At 39.3% G+C, this 12,810-nt stretch overlaps 1 protein-coding gene across 10 annotated transcripts in view; it reads right to left on the bottom strand.

Moving 5' to 3' along the window:
- Positions 1 to 10,485: 10,485 nt before the first annotated feature.
- Positions 10,486 to 12,810, bottom strand: part of Pphln1 (periphilin 1) — an 89,885-nt gene continuing 87,560 nt past the window's right edge. For all 10 annotated transcript variants that reach the window (XM_042677604.1, XM_042677613.1, XM_042677612.1 and 7 more), the window contains one exon: positions 10,486 to 11,325. In XM_042677604.1, coding sequence (XP_042533538.1) covers positions 11,131 to 11,325 — 195 coding nt within the window. In that variant the 3' untranslated portion in view covers positions 10,486 to 11,130. The remainder of the gene's footprint in view (positions 11,326 to 12,810) is intronic.

The following is a 12,810-nucleotide window of genomic DNA, read 5'->3' on the forward strand; positions in this document are numbered from 1 at the left end:
TACGTGTCCCACCCCCATTAAAACTAGTAGAAGACACAAACCTGGAGTGTGTCTTTCCATACTGGTCAGAGTAGGAAAGCCATGGGGCCTTGAAGACGACAGACAGGAGTCCAATAGAAGTAAAGCATCAGCTGGACAACCTGCCTAGACCCATTCCTGGGTAGGATAAAGTTTTCCAACTTTAGACTATAAGGATTTCCTTTGGAAAAGCTCTAATGGGAAAAGAGCCAGCCTAACAGCAGCATCATTTACTGGGTCCACTATATTTCCAAAACAAGGGGACCCAGTGCTAGGGCATTCGAAGCCCCTATGCTACAGCGGACTGCATCAAGCAGATAGGCAGACTGCAGAAATGCTCGTGTTCCACTGAAGGCGCTGGGCCTCAAGCACCTTCTCTACCGGTTGCTTCTACTAATAAATCTGGCAGCAATTAACTCAGTCACCTGTCCCCATTTGCTTACATAATGATACAGACTTCAAGGACACACAGAAATGCCTCATCACGGTAACAACCTTGATGTTTCAAACTCCTTGGAAGCTAAAGATTAGCTACCAAGGGAAAAGGGGCAGCAACTGCCTTCCAGTTCAGGTGAGTGAAAGGTGTGAACAGATCTAGCTAGCCAGAGTGTAAAGGGTTTTGGCCAGTCACTAGACACTCCAAAATCTGGTCCAAAATAAACATCGATCATCAAGGCCTGGCCACTCACCCTAGAAGGGTGAGGCAAAACTAAAGGGTACATGTTCCCAGAGCAGTTGCCACAGAACACGGCCCACAGGGTCTCCGGCAGGCTTAACAGAAACCCCTTTCAGCTCCTATTAAGAGACAGAACATGATTCATGTAGTGTACACATTTACTGTTCTCTCCACTAGGCCTTCTAGTCCTCTAGTGAAACCACAAGTGAAGTAATTTTTCTTTCCAGCATCTCATTTTAGAGACAAACCAGGCCTTTAAATGATAGTAAAACTGGACCTGAGCACTCGTGGTTTCTGTCTGTAATCCTAGCTATTCAGGAGGCAGAGGTCTTAGAAATGTGATTCAAAATCAGCCCAGGTAGGAAAGTCCATGAGACTATCATCTCCAATGAATCACCACAGAGCCCCAACTGGAGTTGTGGCTCAAGTGATACAGTGCTGGCCTTGCACACACAAAAAAGCTCAGACATAGTGCCCAGGCCCTGTGTTCAAACCCCAGGACAAGCATTAAAAAAAAGTAAAACTGGAAGGAGTAACCAACACTACTAGTGCTCCATTTGTGGATGCCACCTGTGGTCATAGAACGAATCAAGAAGCTTTTTCCTGAGCAGCCAGGCATCTGAACTTTTAAGTTTCCCATTTTTAAACATCAATGAATTCAAACATTCCTTAAATACTGTTGAATAAGCCAGGCACTGGTGGCTCATGCCTGTAGTATTCAGGAGGCTGAGATCTAAAGATTGTGGTTCAAAGACAGCCCAGGAAGGAAAAGTCCATGAGACTCTTATCTCCAATTAACCTCCAGAAAGCTGGAAGTGGATCTGTGGCTCAAAATAGTAGGGAATTAGCCTTGAGCAAAAGAGCTCAGGGACAGCACCCAGGTCCCGAGTTCAAGCCCCACAACCACCAGAACAACTGTTGAACAAAATGAGCCTGTCATCACAGTCCTCATCTCCTTGGCCATAAAAAAGTCAGAAGCAGGTTCCTCTTATTTTTTAGAGCAGCCTAATGAAGGCACAATTAATTGCTATAAGCAATTGCTGGAAGCACACTTCCGTCATCCTGTGGACTTTCTATAAACCTTAAGCATATTAGAGGCTTCCAGGGAAACTAGATCAAGGAGAAATAAGCAGAATCATGGAATTTTCTAGTTCTGAGCTCACATTTTGCTAAGGAGAATTATGTTACTAGAGGAACAATTTAAAGGTGGTGGTGGAGAGAACTTAGTCACAAGATTAGGCTACTTTATACTGTTTGAACAAATCCAGCTAGCTGGCCCCATTGAGAGGATCAATTTGAAAATTTTCCATCTCTGTTCTACGTGTGGAAAGTATTGTTATGCCAACTCAAGAAGTAACTTCTCTAGAACCATATGATTCCAGAGGAGATATATCATACCATTAAGAAGATGAAAATCATGCATGATGGCTCATGCCAATAATCCTATTTACTCAGAGGTAAAGATCAGGAGGATCATGGTTTAAAGCCAGCCAAAAAAGTCAGACTTCATGTTCACTAATACAAAGCTGGGTGCACACTTGTTATCTGGGCTAGGCAGATAGTGTAAATAAAGGGATCATGGTCTAGCATGATCAACCCAGGTATCAATGTGAGACCCTATCTGAAATATACCTAAAGCAAAAAGGGCTTGGAACATGGCTTTACATGGCAGAGTGCCTGCCTTACTAGTAAGCCCAAGGCCCTAAAACACATATATACACTATGTATAAACATATATAGGTGTATGTACATGTGTCTATGGGTGTATACACATATATGTATGTATACAAACCTGTAGCATGAGCCACAGGTGCTTTTTAAAAATATTTTTAAAAATATTGATACCGGATGCTAGCGACTCACACCTGTAATCTTAGCCTCTCAGGAGGCTGAGATCTGAGGATTGCAATTCAAAGCTAGTCCCTGCAGGAAAGTCCAGGAGATTCATCTCCAATTAACCACCAGACAACCAGAAGCAGCGCTGTTGCTCAAAGTGGTAGAGTGCTAGCCTTGAGTGTAAAAGCTTAGGAACATACAAGCTCGAGTTCAAGCTCTACAACTGACATAGATAGCTAGAGAGAGAGACAGACAGACAGATAATTTGAGATTTTGAGTGGACAAGAAGTAAAGGATATAAAATGGAATTCTGGGGACAATTATCTTCCTGTCAGTATTACCCTTTAAATTGGTCTTGTCTCTTCACTGAGTAGTTTGGAAACTGCATAGAAGTCCTTAGTGGTAAAGGATTACTTGAGAATAATCTTGTGAACTGCAAAATACAATGACAGTTTCTGTCCTTTTTTACATAGCGATCTTCCAAGTTTTTGCTCTCCAGTTAACCAGGAGAAAAAGATTTTCTCAACCTTTTAGAGGCTGGCTATCAGGCTCTGGATTGTAAAACAATGCTTTAAAAAGGTGTTTGATATTTTTAATTATACTTGGCTTTCAAAGCCAGGCAATGGTGGCTCATGCCTATAATCCTAGCTACTCAGCAGGCTGAGATCTGAGGATTGAGATTCAAGGCCAGCCTGGGCAGAAAAGGCCGTGTGATTTTCTCTAATTCATCATCATCAAATAAAAAAAAGTATTGGAAGATAAGCTGAGATTCTCTCCAAAACACTAGCTTTGAGCAAAAACGTCTAAAAGACATTACTCAGCACAGGGACAGCGCCCAAGCCCAGAGTTCAAGACCCATGACTGACAAAAAAACAAACAGTGCCCAGGCCCTAAATTCAAGCCTCCGTACTAGCACAAAAAAAAAGTTTGCTTCTCAAATGGGAGACTTTAGTTCCCAGACTCTTTCTACTCTAATGATTCTTCTCAAACTCAACCATAAATCCAGGTAAGGTAATCACAACCTCAAAGGTATTTTCTAAACTATTTTCAAAGCAGTATGGAAGTTAGTAACAGCTGGCAAGAACAAAGTTAAAACCATCAGAAAAAAACTACCAACCTGACCGGATGCCAGTGGCTCACGCCTGTAATCCTAGCTACTCAGGAGGCTAAGATCTGAGGATTGCGGGAAAACTGAAGTGGCCCAGTGGCTCAAGTGGTAGAGCACTAGCCTTGAGCGTAAGAGCCCAGGCCCACAGAGTTCAAGCCCCATGACTGACAAACAAAACAAAACAAAACAAAACAAACTCTAGCAATCTTAAGATTTCAATTGTTTCTAATGTTTTTTATAATAAAGTGGTTCATTTTATGCATAGCCCATTATGATCACATTATATATTAACTACACACATATAAAAAAACTAGTCTGCACTGGAGTCAAGATTTCATCCTAGTTCATAAGATTATGAAACATTACTTTTCCCAATATCAATCTTAGACTGGAAAGACTTGAATCAAACACTGAACCAGTCCTATCACTTCCTAGCTATTGAGACAGGCAAATTATAACTTTTCTTATTATTCACAGCAAAAGTGAGAAAATGTACACTCAGAAGGGAAAAAGTCTTTATTGGTAAAGAATTACACATGAACATATTTTTGTAAACCAAAAACATCATAATGGTGGTCTAAGCTTACTTAGTCAAATATGAGAAAAACGTGGTGTTTCTAATGATTCTATGAAATATTCAATAAAATGAAACTTGAACATATTTGGGCAACAACTAACATGATATACTAAATAGAAATAGTAAAAAAAAAATTAAGATTTTTGTTTTAAATGAAAAATACTTGAAAATTTTACAGATTCAAGGATAATGACTTAGCATTACATTAGAACAATATCAAATCATGGAAAAAAGGACAAAACATCGAAACAGGTGTCTGCTACTACATACATGTGCATTAGGCTCTAACATCATTTGTCATTCCAATACAGCTTAAAGTCTTGGTGCACTGGTTAAGTCTTTTATACAATGTCCACCACTAAAATTAGCTCAGGCTGGTGCAGCCTATTCAGGCCCAATGTCAGTCAGTGAAGCTAACCTTGAATGTATTTAATAAAAAAATAACCAATAAGCTTAACAAAAGTGAGTTGCTATAATGAAAAAAATTAATGTGGTCCCCAAAATGGAGACATTTACCTTGTTCCCAGATAACTGTTCAGTATTAATATTCCATGTAGTCACACAATCCCCCCGAGTCCTGAATGGACAGAAACTCAAGGCTGTGGTAGTATGGCTACTAGACTTAGGAAGGCATAAAGAGTAGAAGAGGAAAGTCCAATGCTCCAAGAGTCTCAGTCTAGAATAGCATGTCCTCCCGCTTTCCACAGACACCCTAACTACAAGGAACACTGAGCAAGTACAGACCTGGAGAGGCAAGTAAGTGATTCAGCACCAACTCTCTTACCATGGAAAAATAAGAGAAAAGATCCTGGTAACTAGTCCTACTCCTCAGGCCCACCCCACTTTGTGTGTGTGTTTGTGTGTGTCTGTGTCTATGTGTGTACTGGGGCTTCAACTTAGAGCCTAGGTGCTATCCCTTAGCTTTTTCACTCAACTGGTACTCTACCACTTGAGCCACAGCTCCACATCCAGCATTTTTTTGGTCAGTTATGGGGCTTGAACAGCTCCACTTCCAGTTTTCTGGTGGTTGATTGAAGGTAGGAGTGTCACAGCCTTTCCTGCCCAGGCTGGCTTTGAACCACAATCCTCAGATCTCAGCCTCCTGAGTAGTTAGGGTTACAGCTGTGAGCCACTGGTGCTCAGCCAGCCTTTTTTTTTCTTGTTCACTGAATTGGACATTAGTACTATTAAGAAAGAAAGCATGAAGGACACAATGAAAACTACCTACCACGCCCAGCAATGTTAAACTGGCAAGTAGAATGTGGTCATTACTCACAGGAACTCCAGGTGCTAGCCTGAAGTTACAGTTATAAAGCCAATTAGTGGGCTGGCTTCCGCCAGCACTAAATGCTATCTTCCACAAATTTTACAGAGATGAACAGATCATCATCATCTCCCCAGAGCCATAGCCAAAGAACTGTCAGTGCCTATCTTGGAGCTTAGGATCTGTTACAGCAGACAGGCTCTGGAATGAAGCTGAAAGCACTATGGGTGTTGGCAGCAAGTAGCAAGAGTCCTTCCCTAAAGACATATGGCCCTCCCTTCCTTTAAGAGGTGCAGGATCTTCAAGCTGGCTCAGGGCTAGGAAGTGGTTGAAGGTGATAAGAACACTTGGCAATAACACTACATAGAGAAGATTTTCAAATGTCATTCTTAAGTAGCAAAGGGTGAGGCAATGAGCATTCAACATCATTTATATTCACCTCTCAACCTACCTTTTCCTGCTGCAGGGAAGAAAATATAATCATTGCTCAACTACATCTGTAGTTGGGACAGAGTCCTACAACAAAAGATAGATTACCGAAAGGCAATAATCAAGTTTATTATTGTTTACTGCATACCATATGAGGGGAAAAACACTACTTACAATGATGGCATGAGTCTGTCTTAATTTTATTTAACAAAGAAAAATAAATATTAGAGAAGTGACAATGGAAACTCTGTAGGCTTCAGAAGTGGGGGAAATGGTGGGAAGACACATTTAAAGAAGGTCTGCTCCGAAGGGCCAGCTTAGAGCTGACAGGCAAGCTTCAGGTCTAAAGTCAGAAAAAGTCAGAGGAGGAGAAGGGACAGGCTAGACAGACCTTTTCTTTTTGATTTTGTGCTAGTCTTGGGGCTTGAACTCAGAGAACGATCTCTGAGCTTTTGTGCTAAAAGCTAGTGCTCTGTGCCACTTGAGCCACAGCTCCACTTCCAGCTTTTTGGTGGTCAACTGGAGATGGGAGTGTCACAGACTTTGCTGCCCGAACTGACTTTAAACCCGAGCCTCAAATCTCAGCCTTCTGAGTAACCTATGATTTGCAGGTGTGAGGCACCAGCACCCGACTTAGACAATTGTTTGCTTCGTGAATCTCTGCCTGATTTTTAGGTAAACTAAGAAAAGGCAGAACTCCCCCATGTGCTTTGATTATCTTCAGATCAAGAACCCTTTATATTTTGAAAATAATTTATTTCTTGTTTGGTTTTGTTTTATTTGGTCTCTCTTTTTTGGCACTGGGGATTGAACCCAGGATGTTGCACTTGCAAGGCAAGTGCTTTGCCACCGAGCTACATCCCAGCACAACATTTTTATTTCTTTCACCACTTTCATTTCCTACCTTCTTCCAGCTAACTTTAGTCATTATGATAGTTATTATTTGGGGGAATGCAGAGTCCTGGGAGGTGAACTCCTGAAGTTTGAAATCAGTCCATCTTCCTAGGCAGCTGGCTCTACCACTTAAGCCACATCCTCTAGCCCTTTTTTGCTTTATTTCCCAGTCTGGAACTTCTACTTGGACTAGCCTATCCTCCTGTTATTCCTTCCAGGCAGCTAGGGTCACAGATGCACAGTATCGCATTCAGCTTATTGAGAAGGGGTCTCCCTAACTTACTACTGGGGTTAGCCTAGAACCAAGACCAGGAGCCTTTTGATCTCTGCAGCCCAAGTAGCTAATATTACAGACATGAATGCCTGGATCCTAGTAGTCTATAATCTTGATTGTCAACTTAATTGGACTGAGAAGCATCTAAGGAGATTAGTAAAACACATTCTGGATGTGTTTGTAGGTTGTTTCCAGACAGAATTAACTAAGGAGAAGAGAACTCCCCTATGTGGATAATACTGCTCTAATAGACTTGGAGCCAGATGGAATAAAAGGGGAACCCAAGGATTTTCTCTACTTCCTGGCTTTCATGAAATCAGGACTTCGTTCTGCCACCATGCTCTGCCTCACTGCTGGCCCCCAAACAGTCACGTGATTACAAACTGAAACTACAAGCCAAGTTTAGGCTTCCTACAGTTGCTGGGATCACAGGTGCATGAGCCTGTCTCTGGCTTTCTTCTGTGAAGATGGGAGTCTCACACTTTTATGCCAGACTGGCCTGAAACCAAGATCCTCCCAATCTCAACTTCCAAGTACCTAGGACTACAAACACAAGACACAGGCATCTAGTTCTCTAAGTTGTTTTTTTTTTTTTTCCTCACAATTTCTCAGAGCAATGAAAACTAACAGCCACACAGATCTATACCTTTCCTATACAATTCTCTATTATAGATTTTGAAAACTTCTGTACCTGAATCCTGTTCCTTCAAGATCCAGAGTTATTTGTTAGGAGCTGCTGTTAAGTGGACAAGTCTGAGTACCAACAACATTCCCAGCTGCGTTAAGAACTGGGGTCACTTGACCATAAAGGAAATGCAAATCAAAACAACACTGAGTTTCCATCTCACCCCAGTAAGACTGACCAACATGGAGAATTCAAACAATGACAAATGCTGGTGGGGAAGTGAGGAAAAAGAAATCCTATTACACTGATGGTGGGAATGTAAACTAGTACAGCTACTCTGGAAGGCAGAGTGGAAATTCCTTAACAAACTACTAAACATAGACCTACCCTATGATCCAGGCATACCACTCTGGGCATCTACCCAGAGCACTCTTAAGTCAAGATATGGTAAAGACGCTTGCACATCCATGTTCATTGTCACACTATTCTCAATAGCCAAGTTATGGAAATAGCACCAAAACCCTACAACAGATGAGTGGATCAAGAAAATGTGGTGCTTACACACAATGGAATTTTACTCATCCATTAGGAAGAATAGTATTATGTCATTTACAGGAAAATGGATGGGCCTAGAACAAATGTTAAATGATAAGCCAGGCTCAAAAAGATAGCACATGTTTTCTCTCATATGTGGAAGCTAGATCTAATATACAATGTGAATGATAACATATATAGGGCTCAATATATTTACACACAAACTTACCAACGCGTGATATACTTAGGGGAGGAATCTGAAGGTATTTCTCTGAACAGCTAATGTACTGTTATCAAAAAAATACCAGGATGTAAACATGCTTTGAGGGAGAGAACCAAGGGAGGGACACATGAATAGGAGGAGGAAGGGTAAGCAAGTATAGTCATTAAATTCAATATATAATGTAAAAATTGAACTATGTAACTTGAGGATAGAGATGGGGGATAGAAAATAAGAGAGCACAACAAAGGGAATGACATTGGCCAAGAAGCACTCTACTTTTAACTTGACTTATGAACTTGTAACCCCTTTGTACAACTACTTAGTATTAAAAAAAAAATTGGAGTCAAAAGATAATAAGGTTCCTTGCCACCAGTTATTACTATATAGATGTAGGATTTTAATCTTACAGTTCTTTGAAATTCAGATTCAGTTACATATTTACTGCATATTATTGTAGCAGGCATAATCTTCTCAGACACCAAAGCTCCTTCAGTCATGAAATTACTCTACTTCCTCTATCTTGCTGTTAAGCAATGAACTGAACAGTAAGAAGAAATACTGCAGACAGTAACAAGCAAAAACACTTTTGAGGCTGGTAAAATAGATGAGAAAGACAACCTAATTATTTAAACTTGGTTGCTTTATTTTGTATTTTTTTAAGTTCACAAAAAGCTTTACAATATCCCTGTTGATCATCAAGGCTTTATGGTAAGACAATAAAAGTTTTGTCACATCAGTTGGGCATTCCTCAAAAACAACAATCTACAAATAAGAACATTTAGCAAAATACGCTGTAGAACACATCTGAATATATCTATCCTAAAATTAGACTTTAAAAGGCATCAAAAAGCAAAAACCAAATAAGCTGTTTAACACTGACAAGCCTATCAGAATGCTGCCAATGGCAAGCTATAAGCAGCTTTAAATGCTTGTGCCTGCACTGAAATATATGTTAGTAAACATTTAATTAATTTCAATAAAGTGAACACAACTCCTCTGCCTATGGTAGTGTCTCAAATTTTACTTTTAAACTTGTAAAAAAAAATCTTGATTAAAAGAACTGAATTTTGGGACTAGAATATTTAAGGGAAAGAAAAAACACTGAGGATAAAATAAAATCAGTGCCTTCTTGATCTTTCTAAAGTGAGCAACGCATCACTATTCACACTGGAGAATAGCAGAGATAATATATGGGACTTTTATTGGGCTTATATTTTATAAATATTGGATAAGTCAAGAAGTTAGATCTCCAAGAGAGGAAAATTAAAGTGGTCTTAGAAAACTTACGTGGCCTTCATCAAAACTTGTAAAATGGTATAACACATATTTTGAAGCACCCATCATAAGCTCCATTAAAGCTATTTATACTGCTATTTCCACTTTCAATATAAACTTTAGGTACTTTTAGATGAGGGCAACAATAAAGGGCATAGAAATAAGGCCAGAATTGAAGTGAGCATATGGTAGAAATGGAAAAAGGATGGGAGGATAATGCAATTGGGCAGTAATAACAAACATGATTGTTAAAAGTTTCCGTACTAACTAATGCTACAAAATTTTATTTTGGCTCAATGCACAGGACTGCTGAAAATGGCCAGGAAATAAGTGGAATATTCTAATGGTCCCTGTTAAATTCTTAACTAACTCGTGATTTGGTTGGCTCACTCATGAAGGACTGGTACACATACAGACTGCTTGTTAGCTTACTAATTCTCCTTTGTTTCTTTCAAGAACATTTTTGAAGGTTAAGACATTTAAAAGTCAGCAGAACAAAACACTCAGATTATAGAGACTAATAAAAGAATAATTTGCAAATGGTTTAAACAGTATGGGCCTATGAAAATATTAAACTCCAATCTCCTATATATGCTGAGTTTTTTCCACAGAAAGTTATTTCAGTAATTACATTTTAAAAATACTCATCTTCCATCTTAAATTGCTTTCTTTTATTCTTACTATATGATGTTTAAGATTTGATCAGCTAGAGTATTCCAAATTTTCATGAATATTGAGAAAACACTAAGTTATTTATTTTGAGAAAAAAATTGAAGTTATGTTTTAGAGGTTTGAAATTTGTTTTGTTGCTGAATGAGAACTGTTCTCAAAGCAAATATGTACTAAGATACCACGGTACTGCTTATTAGGATGGTATCCTCGACTTGTGAAAGGCCTAACTAAAGAGTCAGTTAAAAAAAAAAAAAAAAAACTACAACTCAAAACGCTAACAGTTTTCACATGGCGATCTCTGCTACAAGAATGCAAAAGACTATCATTTAAGTGGAATGATCTCTACCTATAAATTACACTCAAATGACAAAACAAATCACCATATGTCATGGAAGACAGTAGACTAGGAGTAAGTACAAAGAACTGGTCTCCAGGATTGCTTTACCAAAGCTTAGCAAATTCACCATCATTTGGGGGGAGGGGGAGAGGCTGGGGGAGTATGGACTAAGTGACTTTATGTTTAGAAAAAAATTATAGTTAAAGTATCTTTCAAAGACTATTTTAGACATTTAACTGAGTTGGAAATATGGCCAAATAAAGTATTGCTCTTCATCACAAAAGTCCCGTACATTAAGGATTTACACAGTTCCACAGGTGGAGGAGGGAGGGTGGTTATATCTAGAAACATTTCTTTTTATGTTTATTTTGCCTGAACACTAATTCTTCTAAAAATGTTCTCCAAAATCTTGAGCAGAATTATCATACTCTGCAATGAAATGCTTCAATTCTTCAACACAACGCTCACCTATTTCATGTAAATTCTGCCTCAGTGCAAACTGTATTGACTGTTCTAATGAAGGATCTTTTTCAATCAGCATTTTCACCACCATCCCAAAAGTTTCACAGTCTTGACGATAAACCTGCAACAGCAAAACACATTCTGGTTAGATGACAGTGAATGTAACTAGGCAAATACACTTGGCTGACAGATTAGGCAAAATTATAATATTTAAGTCTGAAGGGGAAACACACTGAATCTCTCTCCTAGCTGTAGTCATTGATGCCAGCCCTTTAAACCTCCATCTTGGGTATTGGCTAACAACCTGAAGGAGCACAAAAATACTGATCTATCACATGTAGAAGCTTAGCATAACATTTGAAGCAAGGCAGTAGGCTTCCAGGATATGGGGCTAGATAAGAGGTAAGAACAAAGCCCAGGCAAGAAACAGCAATAGCTTTGTTCATTTACTTGTTTGGAAGGACAAAAGGTTCTGAGTCTCTAATTTAGATTCTTTTTGAATCATGACTAGATGACAAGTCCAGAACTGTTTAGTATGCAACAAATAGCTATATGAATGCCAAAGCATCTGAGAGGAAAACAAAAACATAATTTTTCAAGAAGTTATATAAATATTTAGTCATAGTACAGGCACCAAGACAGGGTTAAAATCAAAACAATATATTATACACATATATATGAATTTATATTCACATAACACTTAGTATGTATATAACACATATATTTCTACTTCCATTTTATTTTAGTTTACCTCAAAATGTGTAATTTTGATAGATGCAATTAGATAGCAATAAAACTGCTAAGTTTTCTCCACAGTACACATTTTATTTGTGTGTGTGTGTGTCTACAGTGGGGCTTGAACTCAGGGCCTGGGTGCTGTCCCTTGGCTTTTTCCACTCAAGCTGGCACTCTACCACTTGAGCCATACCTCTACTTCTGTTTTTGTATTTTTTAATTTTTCTTTTCTATTTTTTTGTGTAGGTCATGGGTCTTGAACTCGGCCTGGGCACTGTCCCTGAGCTCTTCAGCTCAAGGTGAGCATTCTACCACTTGAGCCACAGCACCACTTCCGCTTTTCAGGTGCTTGGTGATAAGAATTTCATGGACTTTCTTGTCTCCGCTGGCTTTGAACAGTCATCCTCAGATCTCAGCCTCTTGAATAGCTAGGATTACAGGCATGAGCCATTGGTGCTCAACAATAATTTTGGTTTCTTTTAAAGTGGCTAACTGGAGATAAAGAGTCTCACAGACTTTATTGCTCAGTATGGCTTCAAACCAAAATCCTCAATCTCAAGCTTCCTGAGTAACTAGGATTATATTCATAAGCCATTAGCATCCATTTCTATGTGACTCTTTGTACTCAGTAGTTCACGTATTTTGGGAAAAACACTGCCAAGTCTTTATTTGTAAAAATCTGTTTTAAAAAAGCTGTGAGAAGCCGGTCACCAGTGGCTCATGCCTATAATCCTAGCTCAGGAGGCTGAGATCTGAGGATCACAATTCAAAGCCAGCCCAGGCAGGAAGGAAAGGTCATGAGACTCTCATCTTCAAGTAACTACTAGAAAACTGGAAGTAGTAATGTGGCTCAAGTGGCAGAGTGATAGTC

This window comes from Dipodomys spectabilis, unplaced genomic scaffold, assembly GCF_019054845.1.
Source record: "Dipodomys spectabilis isolate Male_0828 unplaced genomic scaffold, ASM1905484v1 ptg000039l, whole genome shotgun sequence".
NCBI lineage: Eukaryota > Metazoa > Chordata > Mammalia > Rodentia > Heteromyidae > Dipodomys > Dipodomys spectabilis.